The sequence below is a fragment of the Centropristis striata genome, chromosome 1 (genome assembly GCF_030273125.1).
Source record: "Centropristis striata isolate RG_2023a ecotype Rhode Island chromosome 1, C.striata_1.0, whole genome shotgun sequence".
Classification (NCBI taxonomy): Eukaryota; Metazoa; Chordata; class Actinopteri; order Perciformes; family Serranidae; genus Centropristis; species Centropristis striata.
This window is the reverse complement of record NC_081517.1, coordinates 16,489,356-16,508,831: the sequence shown is the minus strand read 5'-3', so window position 1 is coordinate 16,508,831 and position 19,476 is coordinate 16,489,356. Positions and strand designations below refer to the sequence as shown.

The 19,476-nt window shown below is 39.6% G+C and overlaps 1 protein-coding gene across 1 annotated transcript in view; it reads right to left on the bottom strand.

Annotated features, from left to right (window-relative positions):
• The window catches only part of LOC131971274 (voltage-dependent calcium channel gamma-2 subunit-like), a 74,144-nt gene extending 55,107 nt beyond the window's left edge, over window positions 1-19,037 (bottom strand). The window contains exon 1 of the mRNA XM_059332637.1: window positions 18,640-19,037. Coding sequence (XP_059188620.1) covers window positions 18,640-18,850 — 211 coding nt within the window. The 5' untranslated portion in view covers window positions 18,851-19,037. The remainder of the gene's footprint in view (window positions 1-18,639) is intronic.
• Between the last annotated feature and the right edge of the window lie 439 nt (window positions 19,038-19,476).

Genomic DNA, 19,476 nt, shown 5'->3' with positions numbered 1-19,476 from the left:
GGAGAAAGGCTCTGTTCCAAGACTGTATTTTTAGTGACTGAAGGGTAGTTACACATGTCAGTTGGATTTCTGAGGTTTTCTTACTTCTGGAACAGGACCTGGAAGTTCCTGATTCACCCTGGTTCTCCATTGACAACAAATAATAGTCAATCTGCCATTACTCATGCAGTAAGTGACAACATAAATGACATACACTTATATTTTATGTAACAGAATATGCATGTATGTGTTTGAAAATGTGTTTGTGTTTTGTACCGTGCTTATCTGACTCTCTAATGCACAGCAGTAATCAATGGGCTCATGTATCACATACGTACAGGCAAGTCAGACTGGGAACACACACACACACACACACACACACACACTATGTTTATGACACTGTGTTTATGACTCATGCAGCTTACAGATGACAGCATTGTTACTCCATCAATTTGACCATATGTTACTACTAAGACAAACTATAATGGAGCAGCAGCAGCGGATTTACCCTGCATTCACACTGAGAGCAGCTTGGTCGATCTGTCATTCTACCGTGACTGATGGTCGGGGGGAACCGGAGGCTCCGGTGGCATCTATCTAGTGACCGACATCAATAGACCCTTTTCACGAAGATGGCTGATGTATGTATCTTTGTCTTGAGACTAAAGAGATTCTATATCTTCCTGTTTCTGTTGTCAGATGACTGCAAAAGTGATTTAACCAGTTCCCATTTAAGGTCCTTTTTTTGAGAACTGGTGGTTGTGGGCAGTGGATGTTTAGGTGGAGATAGCAGGTCAACAATAAATACCACATAGAAGTGGAAAAATGAGAAAAACTATGCGGTTTTTGCCTTGAATTGCATTTTATCAGGATAAAATGTATGTAAAGAAGAGACTTGTGGGAGCCCAGAGATCCTATTTTCATTGAGATAGCATGACGTCAGAGGTCACATGACTGCTTTGCAGCGTTATTTTGACAACTTCCTGACATTACTGACATGTGGTGCCTATAGATTCCGTAGATCTTCTGGTTTGTGTAATACCAGAATTTCCAGTATATTCCTAAAAGTGAGCCCCACTACGGCCTCTGAAAAAAAAAAACAATAAAACAACAACTGTAAAAGTACCACTTCTTTCAGATGATTCCGACAGCCCGTAAATGGTTAATTCAAGGTAATTGACAGCCCTGGAATCACCAGTGTGTCTGTCTATGTAGAGGGAAACATGATGTACATACGTATTGCTCACACACACACATACACACTCACACTGAGCTCCCTGGTCATTCCCTTTGGCTCCTGATGTCTGTAGGATTAGAGAGCAGTTGGGCCTGTCAGCACCTCTCCCACCAGGCGTTAAACAGACTGTGTGGAGGTGCCAACAGCTCTCTGCTACACCACACTCAACCTACTATACTGTAAAACAAAGATCGTGACATACTGTTACTACGGTAAAACACCGGACTTCACTGTGAAACACAGCACATGACACTCTGTTACTATACTGTAACACAGTGGGTTCTCAACTCCAATAAATAAATCTGAGTAGTCTCGAGATATTTCATGCTAATTCTTCTTTTATTACTTTTCCTGTGTCAAACTGGATATCTCCTCAGGCAAGGCAAGCTCCTTGAAATGAGTGAATGAATATTGGAAAAATTTTGGTTTAACTACTCCCAAGTTATGTCAACACATATATCCATTTTCTACCATATAGGCTCTGGTTCTTGAACCAGTTCTGATCAGGATTATTGGAGCCTTAATGCTAGCTAGCAAACAAGCCCACATTAACACCAGTTTTGACAGAAACTTGAAATCAAGGATGTAACATCAACAAGGGGCATTGCTTGTTTGTTCAGTTATGAACCAACTATAAATTATTAGAAGACTATAAAAAGCAAGACTTCAAAACTGTAGAATATGAAACACCAAGTCTATTTGTACATCTGCTACTTTTTGTATCCGACTGAGAAACATTTTTGGTGATCTAAACATTTTTTTTGTTGCTATAAATGTTCAAAACATTGGAAACCATGCTGATAATAAAGTATTCAATTTCCATTGTAAAATACTGCGTTATTACAGTACACACTCATTTTTGCTATAAGTTTGCAGTTGAGATATTTTTTTACAAATCACATCACTTTTCCTTTCACACACAATTAATAAACAGAACACAATGAAAGTTGTTCAGAACTGTTCTTGACACATAAAAAGTGTTGGTCGACTTGTGTGGCCTTATTTCCTGCATAAAGTGAAAATCCAGTGGGAAAAATGTAAATATAAAATGGGAACCCAAAGCCTAGTGCACAAACTGTAGCACTGAAACAATCACTGAAATGAGAATGAGTAAGTCAGGATTTGACTTTCTGGTCTGAAAACATCATTATCTATATAATCAAGTCTTATATGACCAGCATTCTTGTGCACTGGATACTGGAAATGTTCCTGCACTGTAAAACACTGGACTTACAAACTCTATACTATAAAACACTTGTAGCGCTTAACCTATTTGTTTGTGATCATTTACAATGTAACAATCACAGTTTGCACATGGTGATGACCAGTTCAACCAAATAGTTTCTCGTTTCAGATGGGCCTGAAATTAAATAAAAAGCACAAAGAGAAAATGTTGCAACCCGTCATATTTGTCTTGTGTTGTTATTTGTCCACATGCGGTGTGTATCACATCTGTACGAGTGCAGGAAAGTGGATTGCAACAACAGTTTGCTTATACACTCTGGCATCACAGTACCATTTTCTTAAATGCATTTTGGAACAGCTGCCTCCAGCATTTAGTTTAGTGCTTTCTAGTGATCAGGGAGGCTGTTGACTAGAAAGCACAATCTTCAGTAATAATAGAACATGCCTATACATTTTTAATCTGGATCTGGATAAACAATCGTGTGTTAGGTGTTGTGTAAAGAAATTTCTTTTGCTGAGTTGTATGTTGTATTATGTCCTCATGTCTGTACTGTAAGTGTGCATGTTCCTGCATGTAAATGTGCTCTGTGTGCTCCTTCGTGTGTGTTTGTGTGTGTGTGTGTGTGATGGATGTCCCTCCCATGGTGCGGAGCAGAGTGTGTGTCAGTCCCAGGTGGTGTGCGAGTGCTCGTAAACAGTCTCTTTGATTGAGAGGCCGTGATGCCTGTTTGACAGGCGGCCTTGTGCCGCCAACAGATCGCTGAATCGCCATAGTTACGCAGCGCCATGTGGCTGCAGATACCCCGCGCTGCCATGAAAGAGGAAGAGGAGAGCTGCTGAAAATTGAAGGTGGACTGATTGCATTAATTAGCTAATGAGGAAAGGGTCATTAGGGATTGAGCCACCACTGGGTGATGGAAGATAATAAATATGATGTATACTGTAAAAACATACATACTGATAAATGTAAAATCACATGTTCAGTAATTACAGTGGTGTCCACTTCACTAAAATACATGATACTATTTTGTCTGACACCACTCCGTACACTTTACATTACAGTCAGGGTTCAAAATGTATGCCACTTCCTCTCCTAGTCTTTCAAAATAAAATATAAAATAATGTTTGTTTTTTAAGTTACAAATAAAATAAAATTACAAATATACAACTAAACATATAACTCTAAGAAAAGGAGGTTCCTTAATTAATATTTAAATTAATACTATGCAATTATGTAATCTCTCTTGTGGCACAAACGTGATCACCAGTTTATACATGTAGCATGGCTTTGATATTAATATTTTAATTGCTGATGAGGGGTAGGAGAAAAATTAAATTTTTTTAAAATATAACACCAGCTGAAAAAACTCATTGCAGATTTATTAAGCACTAAGAACAGTTTTTAATTTTTACCTCCTACTTTGTCGAGGAATTACTGTAATGTCTTCACAACTGTCAGATTCATATGGTAAATATAAGAGATGTCTGAATTGGAGACATTACTTGTGATTCATTTATTTATTTCCTTTTTGTCTTTTATAGACTAGTCTTGTAGTGTCATGGTTTGTATGTTTGTGTCTTGGGGAAAATTAAATAAAAAATAAATAAATACAAAATATCTTCACTTTCACTGTAATTTAATTTAAGTGCTACAGTATTTTTTTAACAAATATTTGCACAAGGCTTTCAGTACCAGCTGCTACCTTCTATCTCTGTGCCACTTGAAAACAATTGTGTAATTAATCGTTTTGTTTGAGAAACTGTTCTCAGCAATTTCATCTTCTTTTTGTTCTAAATAAGTGATTTCTGTCAGTCATGCATAGAAAGCAAATAATGAACAGAAAGGAATTTAAGGGAATGACCTACCACATAATGACTGCAATCTAACATATGATCGATTTCAAGAAAAAAGGAATTCCTTTAATCACAACTGTGATTCATTTGAAGCAGACAGATAAAATGATTGCTCCTTCATTGAAAGCTTCCTTCAGCTAATTTGACTAATGTACCACCCATTGGGCTGTCACTGTGTTGTTGGACTTCTGTTAAAAAAGGAACACATTATGGATAAAAATAGAAGTAAATTATAGGGGGAAAAATCTCTTTAACCCTTCACTCAAATCAATTTCATCAATTTCAGGTAAGAATTAAGCAATTGTGCTGCAGGTTGTGCATCTTTTATTCCTAAAGTGCTGAGTTTAAATAGTTGTTGTATTTATTTGTCTTAGATTTTATCAGACGGGTGGGAATACTTTAAATTAGGTCGAGTTAAACAGGTTTAATGTATACACAAACACTATAGCAGCGTTATGATACTGTGCAAAGCCATGACTTAACTTGGCACTATAACCCTTATCTATAATGGCATATACTCCAGCATATACAGTACCACATATACAATACATACTGAATGTAAACAAGCAATCAGAAGCATGTGCAAGAGTGTGCATGGTGCAGCCAGATAATCCTCCCACATGAACTGTGTGAGCATGTTCAGCATCTACAGTGCATTCAATGCACACTTTCTGTATGTGCACAAGTATTCACAAACTTATGCAAGTACACCGTGTATGTTATATGCTATAATTTAATTAATCATAACTAATCTGAAAGATTATTTTCAACCTAGGTGTTATTCTTGTAATTGTGGCAATACTGACATACTCTCTTTCATTGTAGGGATTTGGGAAACAAGAAGGCAGCAATCCTGCAATAGATATAAAATAAATTAAACTTTTACATTAATAATTCCAAATCATATTATCTTAGATTTTAAATATCAGAATGTTCATTTAACTGTGTGCCAAAGTATTTAGTGACTAACCTGAGGTATCAAATTTATTTGGGGTTGAATCTTGACAATAAGTCCCCTGTTAACATGTTTTATGTACTTGCAAAGCATACACAAAATACTGGAGGTGAGGGGAAAAATCGATACAGCATGGTATTGCAATATTTTGCCAAGTATCAATATTTTGCGTTTATTTAGCATCAGTATTTGCGCTGTTGTTGGGCTCACTTTGATGAGTATACTAGAGATTCCGGTATCATATATAACTAAAAGATCTAAGCAATCTATAGGCAACATGTTTCAGGATATCATGTTGGGAAGTTGAAGTTTGAGAAAATGCTGCAGTTGTCGTCATCCATACATGTTTGATATCAGTTCAGTTCAGTTGAACTGAATACTTTGACAAAACAGTTTCTATTGATTGAATTTAATTTTGCTGACACAAAATGCAGTTAAGCAGTTAAGTTGCAACATATTGCATCGCAATACTCACCGCATCACAAAATGCTAAAAATCGCGACTCAAGTATTGGGATAAAATCTCTGGGGTTTCCCACCTCTACGAAATACATCATAAAAGTATGAAATACATCAGCAACACTCATGTTTCTGTAACTACAGCACCTATGTGTCTCAAGGCTCAATAACACTGTCTGGACTTAAACATCACCTTTACACATAGATATTAAATGCTTCCATCACAGCTGTCAGGAGGAGAGCTTACATCTCCAAAACATGTACCACGTAACATGTCATGGCTTCAGAAGGTTAACATTGCTCCCAAAGTGACAATTGAGAATTTGCAAAGGGCCTAATGGGTTTTATGTAAAATATGTTTCATAAGCCCATAAGGTTGTTTTTCCAAACCATATAGGGCAATGTGTTTTGTCAGACCAGGCCACCGCTGCTTAGATGGAAATTACTAAACGTGGTGAGGTTTTCAAAGGTTCAAAAGGTTCAGATCTCTTCAGTATCAAAATGATTTTGAGTGTGATGAAAGCTAAAATTGAATGCTGGTACAAACACATACACACACGGAGCACGCACTTTCAGACACTCACACCTCATTCCCAGAAACATATCTCCTGTCACACACACCTCGCTCGCTCTCAAACCCGCCGTGATGGAGATTAATAGCAGCATTTAGAGCCTGCTGAGCTCCACCTGTCAAGGCTGGGGCCCCCAGGGCAGCTCCGGTCTGTGCCTAGGAACGAGAGGCTGTCCTGGGGCAAGATCCATCATGGAAGTTCGCGACAGGCTGGATCTCTGGAGCCAGCCTCCACAGCTGGACCACCGACACGGGGCCATCCGTCCAGGATGACAGGCACACAGAGTGAATCCAACTGGAGCAGACTCGATAGCTGCTGGATGGAGGAGTGTGGGGACCGAGGGGACGTGTGATGGCTGGAGCCTGAGACGTGCGTGTGGCAGAGTGTGTGAGGCACTTTTAAAAGAAGTGCATGCATCCGCTTTGAGCAAAAATATACACTCTTCAAAGTTTAGATACCTAATGTGATGTTTATCCTGTGTACATATTGCTGCCTTTGTATGCATCACTCTCACACTTTGGGACTGTCTATTCTGTTTAGATTTCAACTGCAGCAATAAAGTATCCATTATGTCTGTGATGTTCTATGCGGTTTTCATCTCCAGTTCAACCAGATTAGTTGGTTGACATTTACATAAACATTGCATGCTCATAATTGTTGTTTTTAATGTATATTTATACATACACACCTATTTTTTCACCTATTGTATTCTGCATAATAATAATGCTACAAATTATTCTTTGTCCTTTTTTGTGTGTCTTTTTTTGTTCTTGTTTTTAGCTCCTATTTTATTACAACTAAAATTGTAGTCAAACTTGGCCAACAAAGCATGAGAGTCCAATTCTGAACTGACTCACCAGTACATGTCACTCAAACTCAAAAGTTTAGATCCAAAATTTCTCAAAGCATCCAAATGTTTTAAGCTCAGTTATGTGAAATGCACAGCATATAAACCTATGCATATCTAGAATATTTTTAAATATTGTACATTGCATCAATGGACAATTGAAATAAGATGTTACAGAATATACAGATATTGCCACACACTGTGGAATAAGATAATTTTTTTTCCAGCCTTAAAGAAATGGAGGGGAATAAATGGAGAAACTGTATATTAAGGGTTTAAAACATAGTTGCTAACAGTGCAGCCAGACAGCGATCAGGGGCCCTGAAAAACATTTCATGTGGCCCCTGAACATGAAAGAAATGCAGCATATCTTCTATATAATCCCCTGGGATCCATTACAATCCATTCACTTTTTAAACCAATTTAATTTGATACTGCGTCAAACTGCAGCCCCTCACAAGTGTCTGTCAGGTTAGGACTGGCAGCTGCAGGAAGCTAGCCAATGTCATATCTGTCAGGTTCCCCTGTTTGTGTTAGGTTGTTTTTGTATTTCCTGTTTTATTTTTGTAATCCTAGTGTTTCCTGATTGTCTTTAATTTTGCTTCCTGTGTTTTCCCGCCTCTGTGATTATTACATACCCAGCCCTGATTAGTTTCACCTGTGGCTTGTCCTCTGTGTTTATATATTCTTCCCCTTGTTGCCAGTTCAGCTTTTTCCCTTGTGAGAAGCATTCCCATAATGATTAGTGTTTGTATGTATCGACCCTGCTTTTTATTTAGCCTGTACCCTTTGAATACCTTTGTACAAGCTTAGTAAAGCTTGTTTTGAACTGTCCCACTGGTGTGCACCTACTGGTTTTATTGCAAGTGGCACCTCACAAGTGACATGGGAATTACATTTTGTCATGTTAAATGCCACTGGGAGGCCAATCACAAAGTTCATGGGTAAAGAGTGCACAATTCTTGTTAAATGTAGCGAAGCTGTAACACAGACAAGCTATGTGGTATCTAATGAAACTGCTGCGAGCTGTTAACTGATGGAGAGTTTTTGTTTTTTCATCAAGCAGTCGTGCACAAATACTTTTACTATTCCATTGACATTAATACTATTAATTGCCGTATATGGAGCTACGCCAACAAGGCTCAAATTAAACTGGGGGGAAAAATGCTATAAACCATTTGGAGCCAAACTGAAGGAATTAATTATGGTGTTACAAAGGGACTTTTTTTTGCATTTTACATATGATCAGGTCCGTTTGATATGACTGCAATGCTGCAATTACTGTTAAAAGGTGTTAAGCTGTCAGAGCACTACATGTTGTTTAAAATCAATTGGAGGTAATATGTAGTATAAATAAAATAGTGATCCATTGGCTGTTATTGCAAAAACATTGGTGGGCTTAGACTTTACATGAGATGAGATTAAAACTGCTATTTAAATAAGTTATGAAGCTATAAATAATTTCAAATAGTTTTTTGTTGCTTTGTTAAGAAGAGTCTCCAGGAGTTGGTTGGGTGGTTGCGGCACATTGACGGCTGAGGTTTGACAGCTGCCGTGACCTGTCAGTCACTTCTATTACAGTATCAACAACAGCACGCCCACTGAGCGCTGCTGGATGCTGACTGTTTGCCAGCCTCAGTGCAGAGGCAGAACAATGGCTCTTATTTCCTTACCCAGCACTCCTCCATAACACACCATAAATAGTGTGTTACATCTTTTAGTATTTTTACAAAAGGGACTAGGCCTTCTGACCTTTGCACTCTTACAAAATGTATTACTTGCAATGTCAGAAATATGTGGAAATAATACATTTTTGTGAAGGGGCTGTTATGTAGAAATGCATATTATTATCTACACAGAGTTCACTTTGTTTGTTTATCAGCAGGATTATGACAAAACTGCTCGGACAGTTTTCATGAAACTTGATAGAAGGGTGTAACATGCGCCAAGGAAGAACCCATTACATTTTGGAGCAGATCAGAATCACATTGGCGGACAGACTAATTATTTTTCCCATTTGTCTACATTGCAAAAAAAGGGCATAGCCTTGGCCGAGGTCCGCGCTCTCCAAGTGCCCTTCTGGTTAATGTTACCCATTTGTCAGTCAGGATGGGAGTCTCCTCATCTCTGAATCACAATAAGTGCCACATGGTGGTCAACCATTAACATTATTATTCAGATCAAATGCTGAATGACTTTCCAACACAGTAAAAATCTGTTGGATGCAGTCTGTGAAATGCTCATGAGGGATGATGAACCTAGAGAGATATGGTCTGCAGCAGAGAGTCCTCTCAGGACAATGGGAATAATAATCCTAACCTTACAGGCTACTATGGCAACAATACAGGAATAATCAGCTGTATTACACCGTCAGTTTGGGTTACACTGGTACATTTTATGATCTATATACATTTTGTTGACACTCTGGTACCAAAGGTGGCTTGTCTTATACAGTTTTCCCATTGGAGTCTTTCTGCCTTTAACGCCTAATTTATGACCTATTTGGTCATGGAGGCTATTTTACAATATCCTTTAAGTTTGAAGGCCATCTTGAGATATCTTCATCAAATTTGAACTGGGAGTAGGTAATATTTTATACTAAGTCTAATGATCTGCAGGCCTGTATTTACCAAAAATATTCAGACGGACAATAAAAAAAAACATATTTTTCAGTGCACTTCAACTTTCACCATTCAATTACAGTATCACTTACAGTTATTCTGACTCTTTGAGAATAAACTCCAGAGTGTTACCTTTCAAATGTGACCAACACTACAGATTTACTCTAAACTATTCAAGAACAGCATTCAATTTAGTTTGGGTATGTCTTTGATGTGTTTCAATTAGGTGTTTTAAGGGGATGATTTGCTGAAATGGTAAGGGGTTAGGAATGCTAGTTATTGCTGACTTTTGACTTATGTTCCACTTAGAAATCCAACTTTCTTGTGACTTAAACCAATGCACAACAACAGAAATGTTAAAAATGGGTGTTTAATAATAATTTTAATCTGTACTATAGATAATATAGCCTAAATATATCAGAACAGGTGCATCTTATCAAAATCTGCATTTCAGACCGAATAAGTTGTATTCCATGATGCAAAGTCAAAAGACGTCACCAATTTCTGACTAAGAACCCATCAGAACAAGACAAAATGAAAGATGATTATTTGCATTTTGACAACTGCAGGCTGTTATTTGAACAGAGTTAATAGAACTTTCTCTTTAAATCATCATTTTATTTGTCCCTATTGTCAGCTGTCAGCCCAACATATCCCAGATCTCTTATAATCAGACAACTTTCAAATAAATCTGCGTGTAATCATCGCTTCCCATCCCGTCATATCGAGTAATGGAGCCTCAGATAAAGCACCAGTGTGTGTTCTTTTGCAATCAGATTACATGTAAGTTGCTGGTCCTTATCTCTTCTCATAATATGTCTGACTGGTGCTTGATTTGAAAGATCATATGATTTTACTTACAGTAATCAGATTACATGTAATTTGCACTCCTATCCGCTGAACCACTGAGAGATTTAGATAAAGAGGCAGTGTGCATTATTTTTGTAATCTGATTCCATGTAATTAGTTACTCCCTATCCTGGCGTATCACTAGCTGGAGCTTTAGATAAAGAGGCAGCGTGGAGAGGCTCTGTTGACGATCAGCACTGCAAAGCTAACGGAGCTGATGGCTATTAGCATAATTAATGTCATCGCCGTAATGCACTCCAATTCTGAGACAGGCTGCCTCACACACACACACACACACACACACACACACACACTGAAACACCCTTACATTTGTAAACAGGCCTAAGCATGAAGGCAGAGGCATCATCAAATCTGCTATAAAGATATCAAGGCTCAACATGAAACTGTCATGTGTCATCTTTCCTGTTTTGTGCTGCTAACATGTCACTGTGATGACAGACAGCAGTGGCGGACTCAGAGGGGGGGCAGGAGGGGCGACCACCCCCCCTCATGCGCTCAAAAAGCGTGCTAAAGTGCCTCTAGAGTGGTGAAAACTAGAGGAAGTGCCTCATTGGCTGCCCTTTACACATGCAAAAAATGAATGGGTACCCTCTAGGGTGCCCCTTCATATAATAAATTATGTGCCCTCTAGTGCACAAAAAATTGATAATGTGTCTTAATGAGTGCCCTTTTAGTGCCCTTCTGCCCTTCTGGTGCCTCCATGGTGCTTGTCTTTGGTAGCCGACGAACAGGGAATGTGAAAGAGGTGTTTCATGTGGCGTCGCTAAGACGAACAGCTACATCGAGTCATACTAAAATCCGCAATGGATAATGAAGCAAAAAGCGGATTAATGGTCAACCTGTCCCCGTGGTAGAAAAGCACAATTAGATGCCAAGTTAGAAAACACGATAAAGTGAATCCCAGTGAAGAAAATTATGTGCAGTGATTGCAAAAATGTAACAGTAGGATATCAATAAAGATTCTATAATACAATAGCACCCAACTGTGAAATATGTTATGTGAGGTTTTTGCTCTCATTTAGCTCTCAAAGTGCACAAGATTGATGCATTTTACTTAAAAATGTAAACATTTTCTCCCAGGGGGCATGTCCCCAGACCCGCATAGATGGTTTGGTTCTATGGTTTTAATTGTCAGTACCATATCAATAATTACTTTGATCTGGATCTCCTTTAACTTAATGCTAATCGTAATCAAGGATGAGGATTATTTCATCATACATGATGTATCATAGCTTTTTGCGTGCTGCTGGTGGGGGCCCATGTTATGCCCTTTTTATATTTTCGCCCCTGCCCTTGAAACAGTCTGAGTCCGCCACTGACAGACAGTCACTCACTGGTATCTACAAATCATGCACATCATGTCCCGAGCATTAAAATAAAAGCATATACTGTGACGTATTATGTTAAAAGCCGGGGCAAGATAGGTTAGATAGAACGTAGGCCTGTGTGTTAAAGATAGCACAGGATGCCTGAGGGGGTGTGACAGAAAACCAGGGCTGCCTGCTCTTTCTCTCTCTTGTTCTTTTTTTCTCCCTCTTTTTTCTCTTTCTCAACACCTCCCAATTTCTCTCTTCCTCTCTCTTCCTCTCTCTCTCTCTCCCTCTTTCTCTTCTCTGCACCACGCAGCTATAAAGCAACTGTAGCTCTGAAGGCGAAGCACACAGAGCGAGCTGGATCTCTCTCAGATTCCTCTCTGCTCTTAACCATTTCAAATCTCCAGTGCCAAGGACACCGAGCAAGCTTAGAGTGTGAAAAGTAAAGCCACTTAGCAGGGAAAATAAGCATATCACATGGAGTGAGTTGGCGTGGCTGCATTCACATCGACAAATGTGTTGGTGATTTGACACAATTTTGCAACCTCTGCCAAGACTTCATGTTCTCTGTCTTGAAAAATAAACACAATTTGTCCTTAAGCTCTCAACAAACCGGTGTCTTAGTAGTTTCAAACTTGCAGCGATGAATTTATTCCCATGACCTTGTCTTTAATATGATTACATAATGCGCTCACATGGTTGATCACAGGTAGCTTTAATCACACGTGCACCAAATTTTCCAACAGAGCTTGAAAAAGCAGCGAAACAAGTTGCTCACTGTTTTCTTTTGAGGTAATTTTCAAATGAAACCAGCTAATCATTGGAATGAGTGAAAGTTCACTATGAAGGATGAAAAGAACATGAACACAAAGTGCAGAACAAGAGCACAACTCTAGTTCCGTGAGTTGTACAAAAATCAGCAGTTTTATTGTGGGTCTTTTTTTCCTTCTCAAAGAAAAACAATCATTAGTTCTATTTCATGCTGGGTGAATCAAGCTTCCTGATAACGGAGTTTGACACCCAGCAAGTTCCCTGTTTCTTTCCGAGGTTACATGCAGCTAGCATTTGCTACCCATTCCTGCAGTCTTATACCCGATTCATTGGAGATTTCTTTTTGTCCTCCAGACGCTGCAGCGCTCATCTCACAAAACATTTGCATTTCTTTCTTTCACTACAACTACTGATACCAATGTGGTAACTGTGGCAGTATATATATATGCATTGGGTTTTATACTTGGGTAAAGTTGACCCATCCACCCACACTGAAGCAAATTGGTTCTGTGTGCGGTATCACATGCCAGATGCAGAGGGCTGTGACAAAACTTTGAGGTGGGATGAGAAAGTGTTGGTCCGACACCGTGTTTTCTTGCTGTTTATTACCAACCAGCCTTGTGCAGACTTAAGCATCCGGAGGAGTTTCAGAAGCTTATGTTGGGCCCTTCCTCCAAATACATTACGATGCATTTGAAAATTGTACTTCATATGGAGGCAATGTTTTGTTTTTATTTTAGGTTAACTTTCATATGTTTTCAGTGGGGAAGAATGAGTAAGTATGCACGATTTGTGATGTTTTATTTTGTATTCAAGATTAAAAAAGGAGACTGCCCCCAGCTGGTTCAGCCTTATGTTAACATAACATAATGGATCGTGCAGTTCTACGAGCCTTCAAATGTTATCATGTTGAATCAAACAAATTCTCACAGTGAAACAAGTCATTTCACAGAGGTTGTGATTATCCAAACAATTTGTCCGCTGTTTTACTGTCACAATAGCATCATGCATGGACTGTATAGAAGAGTTTTGGCTACAGCAGAGTTGATTTAAACACAAGTTTAAAACTAACTTGGTTGTGATTTGCCCAGTCCAAAAACTAACACACACACATACACACACACACACACACACACACACACACACACACACACAAACACACACACACACACACACACACACACACACACACACACACACACACACACACACACACTCGCACACACACACACACACACACACACACACACACACACACACACACACACACACACACACACACAGCACATTGTCATTGTTGACAGGAACACAGAGAGTTCTGGAAACAAACTTTTTAAAAAGTTGGTGAATCATTCAATTCTTGCATGTTAGGCAGAGCAAGGAGGGTTTTAAAAAAAAAAAAAAAATCTTAAACATTGCTAAGGCTGCCACAGGCCTTTTGTCTCAGGACACTAGCCAGCTGCTTGTCTACTGCTATTATAGAATTAATAGAACCAGAGTTATATTAATAACTCTTGTTTTACTCATAGAGTGTGAATCAGGTTTGATTTCTTGCTCGACATTCTGGAGATTTTGAATCACTAATAGATGTGGATAAACTGTATTGTACTCTTTTTGTAGTTCTGAGTCTTGTTTAAGACGGGCTGCAGGGTTTGCCACAGGCTTGGGGACATAGCAGTAAAAGGCCTGGTCACCACTTTCTTTGCTTTAACACTTAGGAGGAAAAGGAATAGCAAAGGCAATGCTGTCTCAGCCTGACGAGCCCCAAGGCCTGACCTGTTCACTCCAAAGAGGGTCAAAGGGTCAGAGATGTAGCCAGGGGCAAGGCCTGGACAAAGCTTGAGAAGCATCAATAAAAATGTAAAATCAATTGAAAAACTACCGTTTAAATAATGGTGCATAATATGGTATATGAGGGTTTTATACAAATATGTTTCAATCTGTTTCACAGTCATAGAAAAATTGAGTTGCAGAATAAATATTTAGCAAAGGAAGGAGGCCAAGATTTAGTACTTAGGGAAGCGGAGAAAATGTATCTCTTTTTCTGGGGCAGTGAAGAAATACTGAATGTGTAATGTGAGATTTATTCAAACAGCTGTCCGTCTATTATAATGTTTCAGCTTCACCCGCACATCTTGTGCCGTGATATCTGCCCTGTCAGCAGCAGACAATCACCTGTCTGAACCTGAAAATGCTCCGATTCAGGGATGGTTTAACCTGCGCTGAACCAAACGCAAGGAAACAAAACATAGCAGAGATTTTAGCAAGGAATTATGTGAGCATAGATTGTGCATTTGGAGCTGAATCTAATAAAGTCAAGTGTAGTGTTGCCTGCTGACAACGATATGAGACAAGACTGCTGCTAGAAGGGAGCATTGTGTAATGTGACACTTCTATAATGACTGTAGAAAGTGTTAAAATAGGCAAAATCAGTCATGATCTACATTTTTTTAAATAAATTAAGTAATCATTATTTCACTTTATGATGTGTGACTTGACATTATGTTGAAACTAGTTTGTACTGCTTAAGATAAAACATTTAAATGTCACATACTTTTCTTTATCTCCAACCTTTGCTCGTTTTTCTGTAATGTCAGATCTGGAAATTCGGTTAGCATGATGTAAAGTGCTTTGTGTCATTGAATGATTACACGTGGAGGTGAGGCGTGGGGCTCATTACAGTCTCTCTTATAATAGATTTTAATGTTACAGTGAGGCCTCGTGACACTGGATAACCAGGTGTTTGACAGGATCAGGTTGCACGGCTCGACCAGTGTGACAACGTGAGGCCACAATAAGAGAGAGTCACGTCACAACGTCCACAACACAAGTGGATATGCATGACTGCATGCAATACTTCTATCTATCTTTGTGAGGACCCCTTACCTTAACTGTAATCATCACAACTAATTGCCTAACTCCCTAAACGTACACCTAACATAAACCCTACTGCCAACTTAACCTTAAAACCAAGTCTTAACCCTCAAACAGGCCTTTGAAGAAGTGAGGAAAATTAGGCCAAAATTTCCTAATTTCCCAAAAATGTCCTCACTATAAAGGAGGTACAGTTTCCATCACTTTTAAGGACATTACATTGACTTACATTCATTCGTTGTCCCTAGACCTAACCTAAATGTGCCTAATCCTAACACGTACCTCATGTTAAACCCAGTATTTACCCTAATATTCAGTGATTTACGTCATATTACATGTCTGTTGCTGGTTTTGTCCCCGTAAGGAAGACAGGTCCCCACAATGTGACTGTGTTAACAGATTTATGTCCCAACAACACATATAATACATGCACACACATTACACACACATGTTGAGTTTCCATCACTTTGAGGACATTTCATTGACTTACATTAATTTCCTGGAGATTTTTCCGAACCACACCCAAACTGCCACTTCTCCTAACCTTAACCTAAACCGAATATTTACCCTAAAATTGAATGATTTATGGTATGAGGACTTGTTTTTTGTTCCCTTAAGGAAGGCAAGTCCCTACAACGTGACTGTGTGAACATATTTTGGTCCCCACAACATGAGTAATACATGGCCATGCATCACACACACACACACACACACACACACACACACACACACACACACACACACACACACACACACACACACACACACACAGTGCATGAGTAATAGGTAGGTGCCTATTATGACATGCATCAAACTATGGGAAGAGTGTTCACTCAGCAACATGTGTCATTACATGTCGTAATTATAATTTATTTACATCGCATGAGCACAGCGTTAGTGCATGCGCAAAACTGTTTGTTCACAGTTGGAACTGGAAAGTAAACTTTGTCCGTCTCGCTGTCCTTTTTTCTCTCATAAACCCACATTTATAATGGCAGGACAGCGTCTGTTCTTCTTTCTGTTTCTTTTTTCTTTCTATTCTTGCAATCACTGAAAGACAACCAACTGAATCATGGGAGAAATGCCACAAATGCACTGAAACTATGTCATCGGCACATGACTTTGTCCTGTGAATCGGGTGAATCTGGGGCAGGGTTTTGTGATTCAGGATGAAGATGGATCACACAGGCATGGTGTATGTATGAGTGTGTCCTGACCCTCTGTGTGTGTGTGTGTGTGTGTGTGTGTGTGTGCGTGTGTGCGTGCGTGCGTGTTACAGTTAGAATTAGAAACAGGCTGAAGTTAAGTGTAAAAGTTAGGTAGGTATATAGTGGAAGTTGTTGGGATTAGGACTTGGACAGTCTCGGAGTATTCGAATCCTACCAAAGAAATCTAATTTGATCAAACACTACAAGATTTAACTTTTTTTTTCACTCTCATTTGTCTCTCTTTCTCATGCACACACAACAGTTTTCTTTGTCCATAAGTTTCAATGATATGTAATGTAGGGCAAAGTCAGTTTGTGGCACAAATAGATTTTTCTCCATCTGAGCTTCTAAACAACCTTAATAGCAGTTTCACTGTTTCTTTACAGTCACTATTTGAAATGCAGATGCAAACCGTCCAGATTTTAACCAAAAAAATTTGAACAGGTTTGACAATTTTGGAACATTCCCATGGACAAATGTGAACATTTTTTACCTTTAACCCAAACTTCCACGTTGACAAATACAAATATGTGTTTTGGCTCTGTAATCTTTTTCTTAATCAAATTCATATTCCTTGTTCCACACAAAAACTCATTCAATGTCCAAGTCACAAACAAAACACCCAAAACATTGCAGGTTTTTGACACCAGTAAGTGATTCCTGCTACAGACACAGCCAAAAAGACGCAATGACGAGGGAATTTGTTCTCAAGAGAAGTAAGTATAACCTCCTGAATGAGCCTCATCGAACTGCTGAAGCTTCATATCGACATTTTTACATGGAAAAGGGATTAGGGATTTTGTTCCTCATTTCCCACAGTAGAATTGTACATGTTGGCTTCAAGACTAGTATGCCGAGGAGGAAGGATTACTGAGAGTTTCAAACACTCCCTTCATAGACATGGGCAAGGAATATAAAAATAAGGTGGACTTAAAAGATCTGCTATGGATTCTAGTGTGCCTGTTCATGGTGCCGGAGACATTTATCAGCCCGTCATAAAGACGAACGAGAAGTTTTACAAAACATTTCTTTCAAAAGACTGTTGAAAGAAATGATAATAAGCTTATAGCAGGACTGGTGGCCATATGAGTCAGCTGCATACCTCGCTGGGCCATGTGTGTCCTTTGGGGTCCGGTGTGGCAGATTGCTAAGTGAGCCGATCTGCTCTCTGCTGGGACAATTAAAAGGCCAATCTGTACACCGGCCACGAGTCGTCAGACCCAAATGACAACCCAAACCCTGAACGGAAAAGCAACCAAACCCCAATGAAATCAAACAGTTAGGAAGTAGCTGCATTCATCGGTCAACATTTGAACACCAGGTTAAGCCTAACTATGCTGCTTTTTTTTAAAAATTGAAAGCAAATCCTTGTGAAATGAAAGAGTGGGGTTTGTTATACTTGGCAAATATGGATATGATGTCACAGATTGCAGGCATCCAAAAGGAAGTATGATAGATAGACAGATAGACAGATAGATAGATAGATAGATAGATGGATAGATAGATAGATAGATAGATAGATAGATAGATAGATAGATAGATAGATAGATAGATAGATAGATAGATAGATAGATAGATAGATAGATAGATAGAGCAGGGGTGTGTGGAGGTTAGAGCGTTTGTATGTGTGGAAATGGATGCAGAGTACATACAGAATAGTGTGGGCATGTGAGCGTATGTGTAGGCATGTGAGTGCAAATGCAGGACTGTGTGTATGTGTGTGTGGGCATGTAGGAATCGATCTGCCTGTGTGCCTGAGCGGGGTGCTGTTGGTGTATCTGTGCATGTATATATATATATATATATATATATATATATATGTGTGTGTGTGTGTGTGTGTGTGTGTGTGTATATATATGTATATATATGGTTTCTTCAGTTCATCTCTGGCTCACCTTCCAGGCAGCAGGTCCTCCAGAGGCCTGAGTGCGTCATCACCTCCTCGTTCTTCTTGCTGGTCTCGTTCTCGTTGGTGCTCTTGATCTTGCAGACGCCGCGCGAGTACAGCCAGTAGTCTGTCCCCACGGCGATGGTCATAAGGCTGAAGGCGGCGAAGGCCCCCACCGTGGTCAGCAGCATCTGAACTCCGCGGTCAAACACACCCATGTTGCCGCATTCCACGAAAGGGGGGCCCCCTTTCCTCTTGATGTATAGGAAGTAAATATTTGTGAGTTTGCGTCGCCACGCCAGCTCGGAAAACGGGGGGTGGGCGGCGTCGGGTGGACGACGATAGCGGGGGGCGGCTGGGGGGGCGGGGGAATTAGGGGAGCTCGGGGGAAATCGTATGGTTGGTTTTGGGGTGGAACAGCAACCAAGTGAAAATTAAGAAGAGGGTGAAGGTTTGGGGGCGGCTGTTTGGCCCAACAGACGGGTCAAACAGACTTTGGCGAGGATGATAGAACCCTCAGCTACAAAGGTTTCTAAATTCTAGTCCTCAAGTGGCAGTAAGTTGCCCTGCTCTGGAAAAAAAATGTTGACCTAAAAACACAGGCTTCTAGCAGATCCCACAAGAGACCTGGTCTGGGATCTAGGCCTACTTTGTTGAGTTTGGAAGGCCTCTAAACGTCAAACTCTGAAAAAGGCCAAGATAATGAGAAGATGGAGGATTTTGCTCTGTTTCTCTGTGGTCGTCTCAGGCCTGAATTTGGCTTTCTGAGCTGACTAAAGCAGTTACATGTATTACAATCCTCACAGCTTCGACGGTGATATATGGAATGATGTGCATGTAGCGC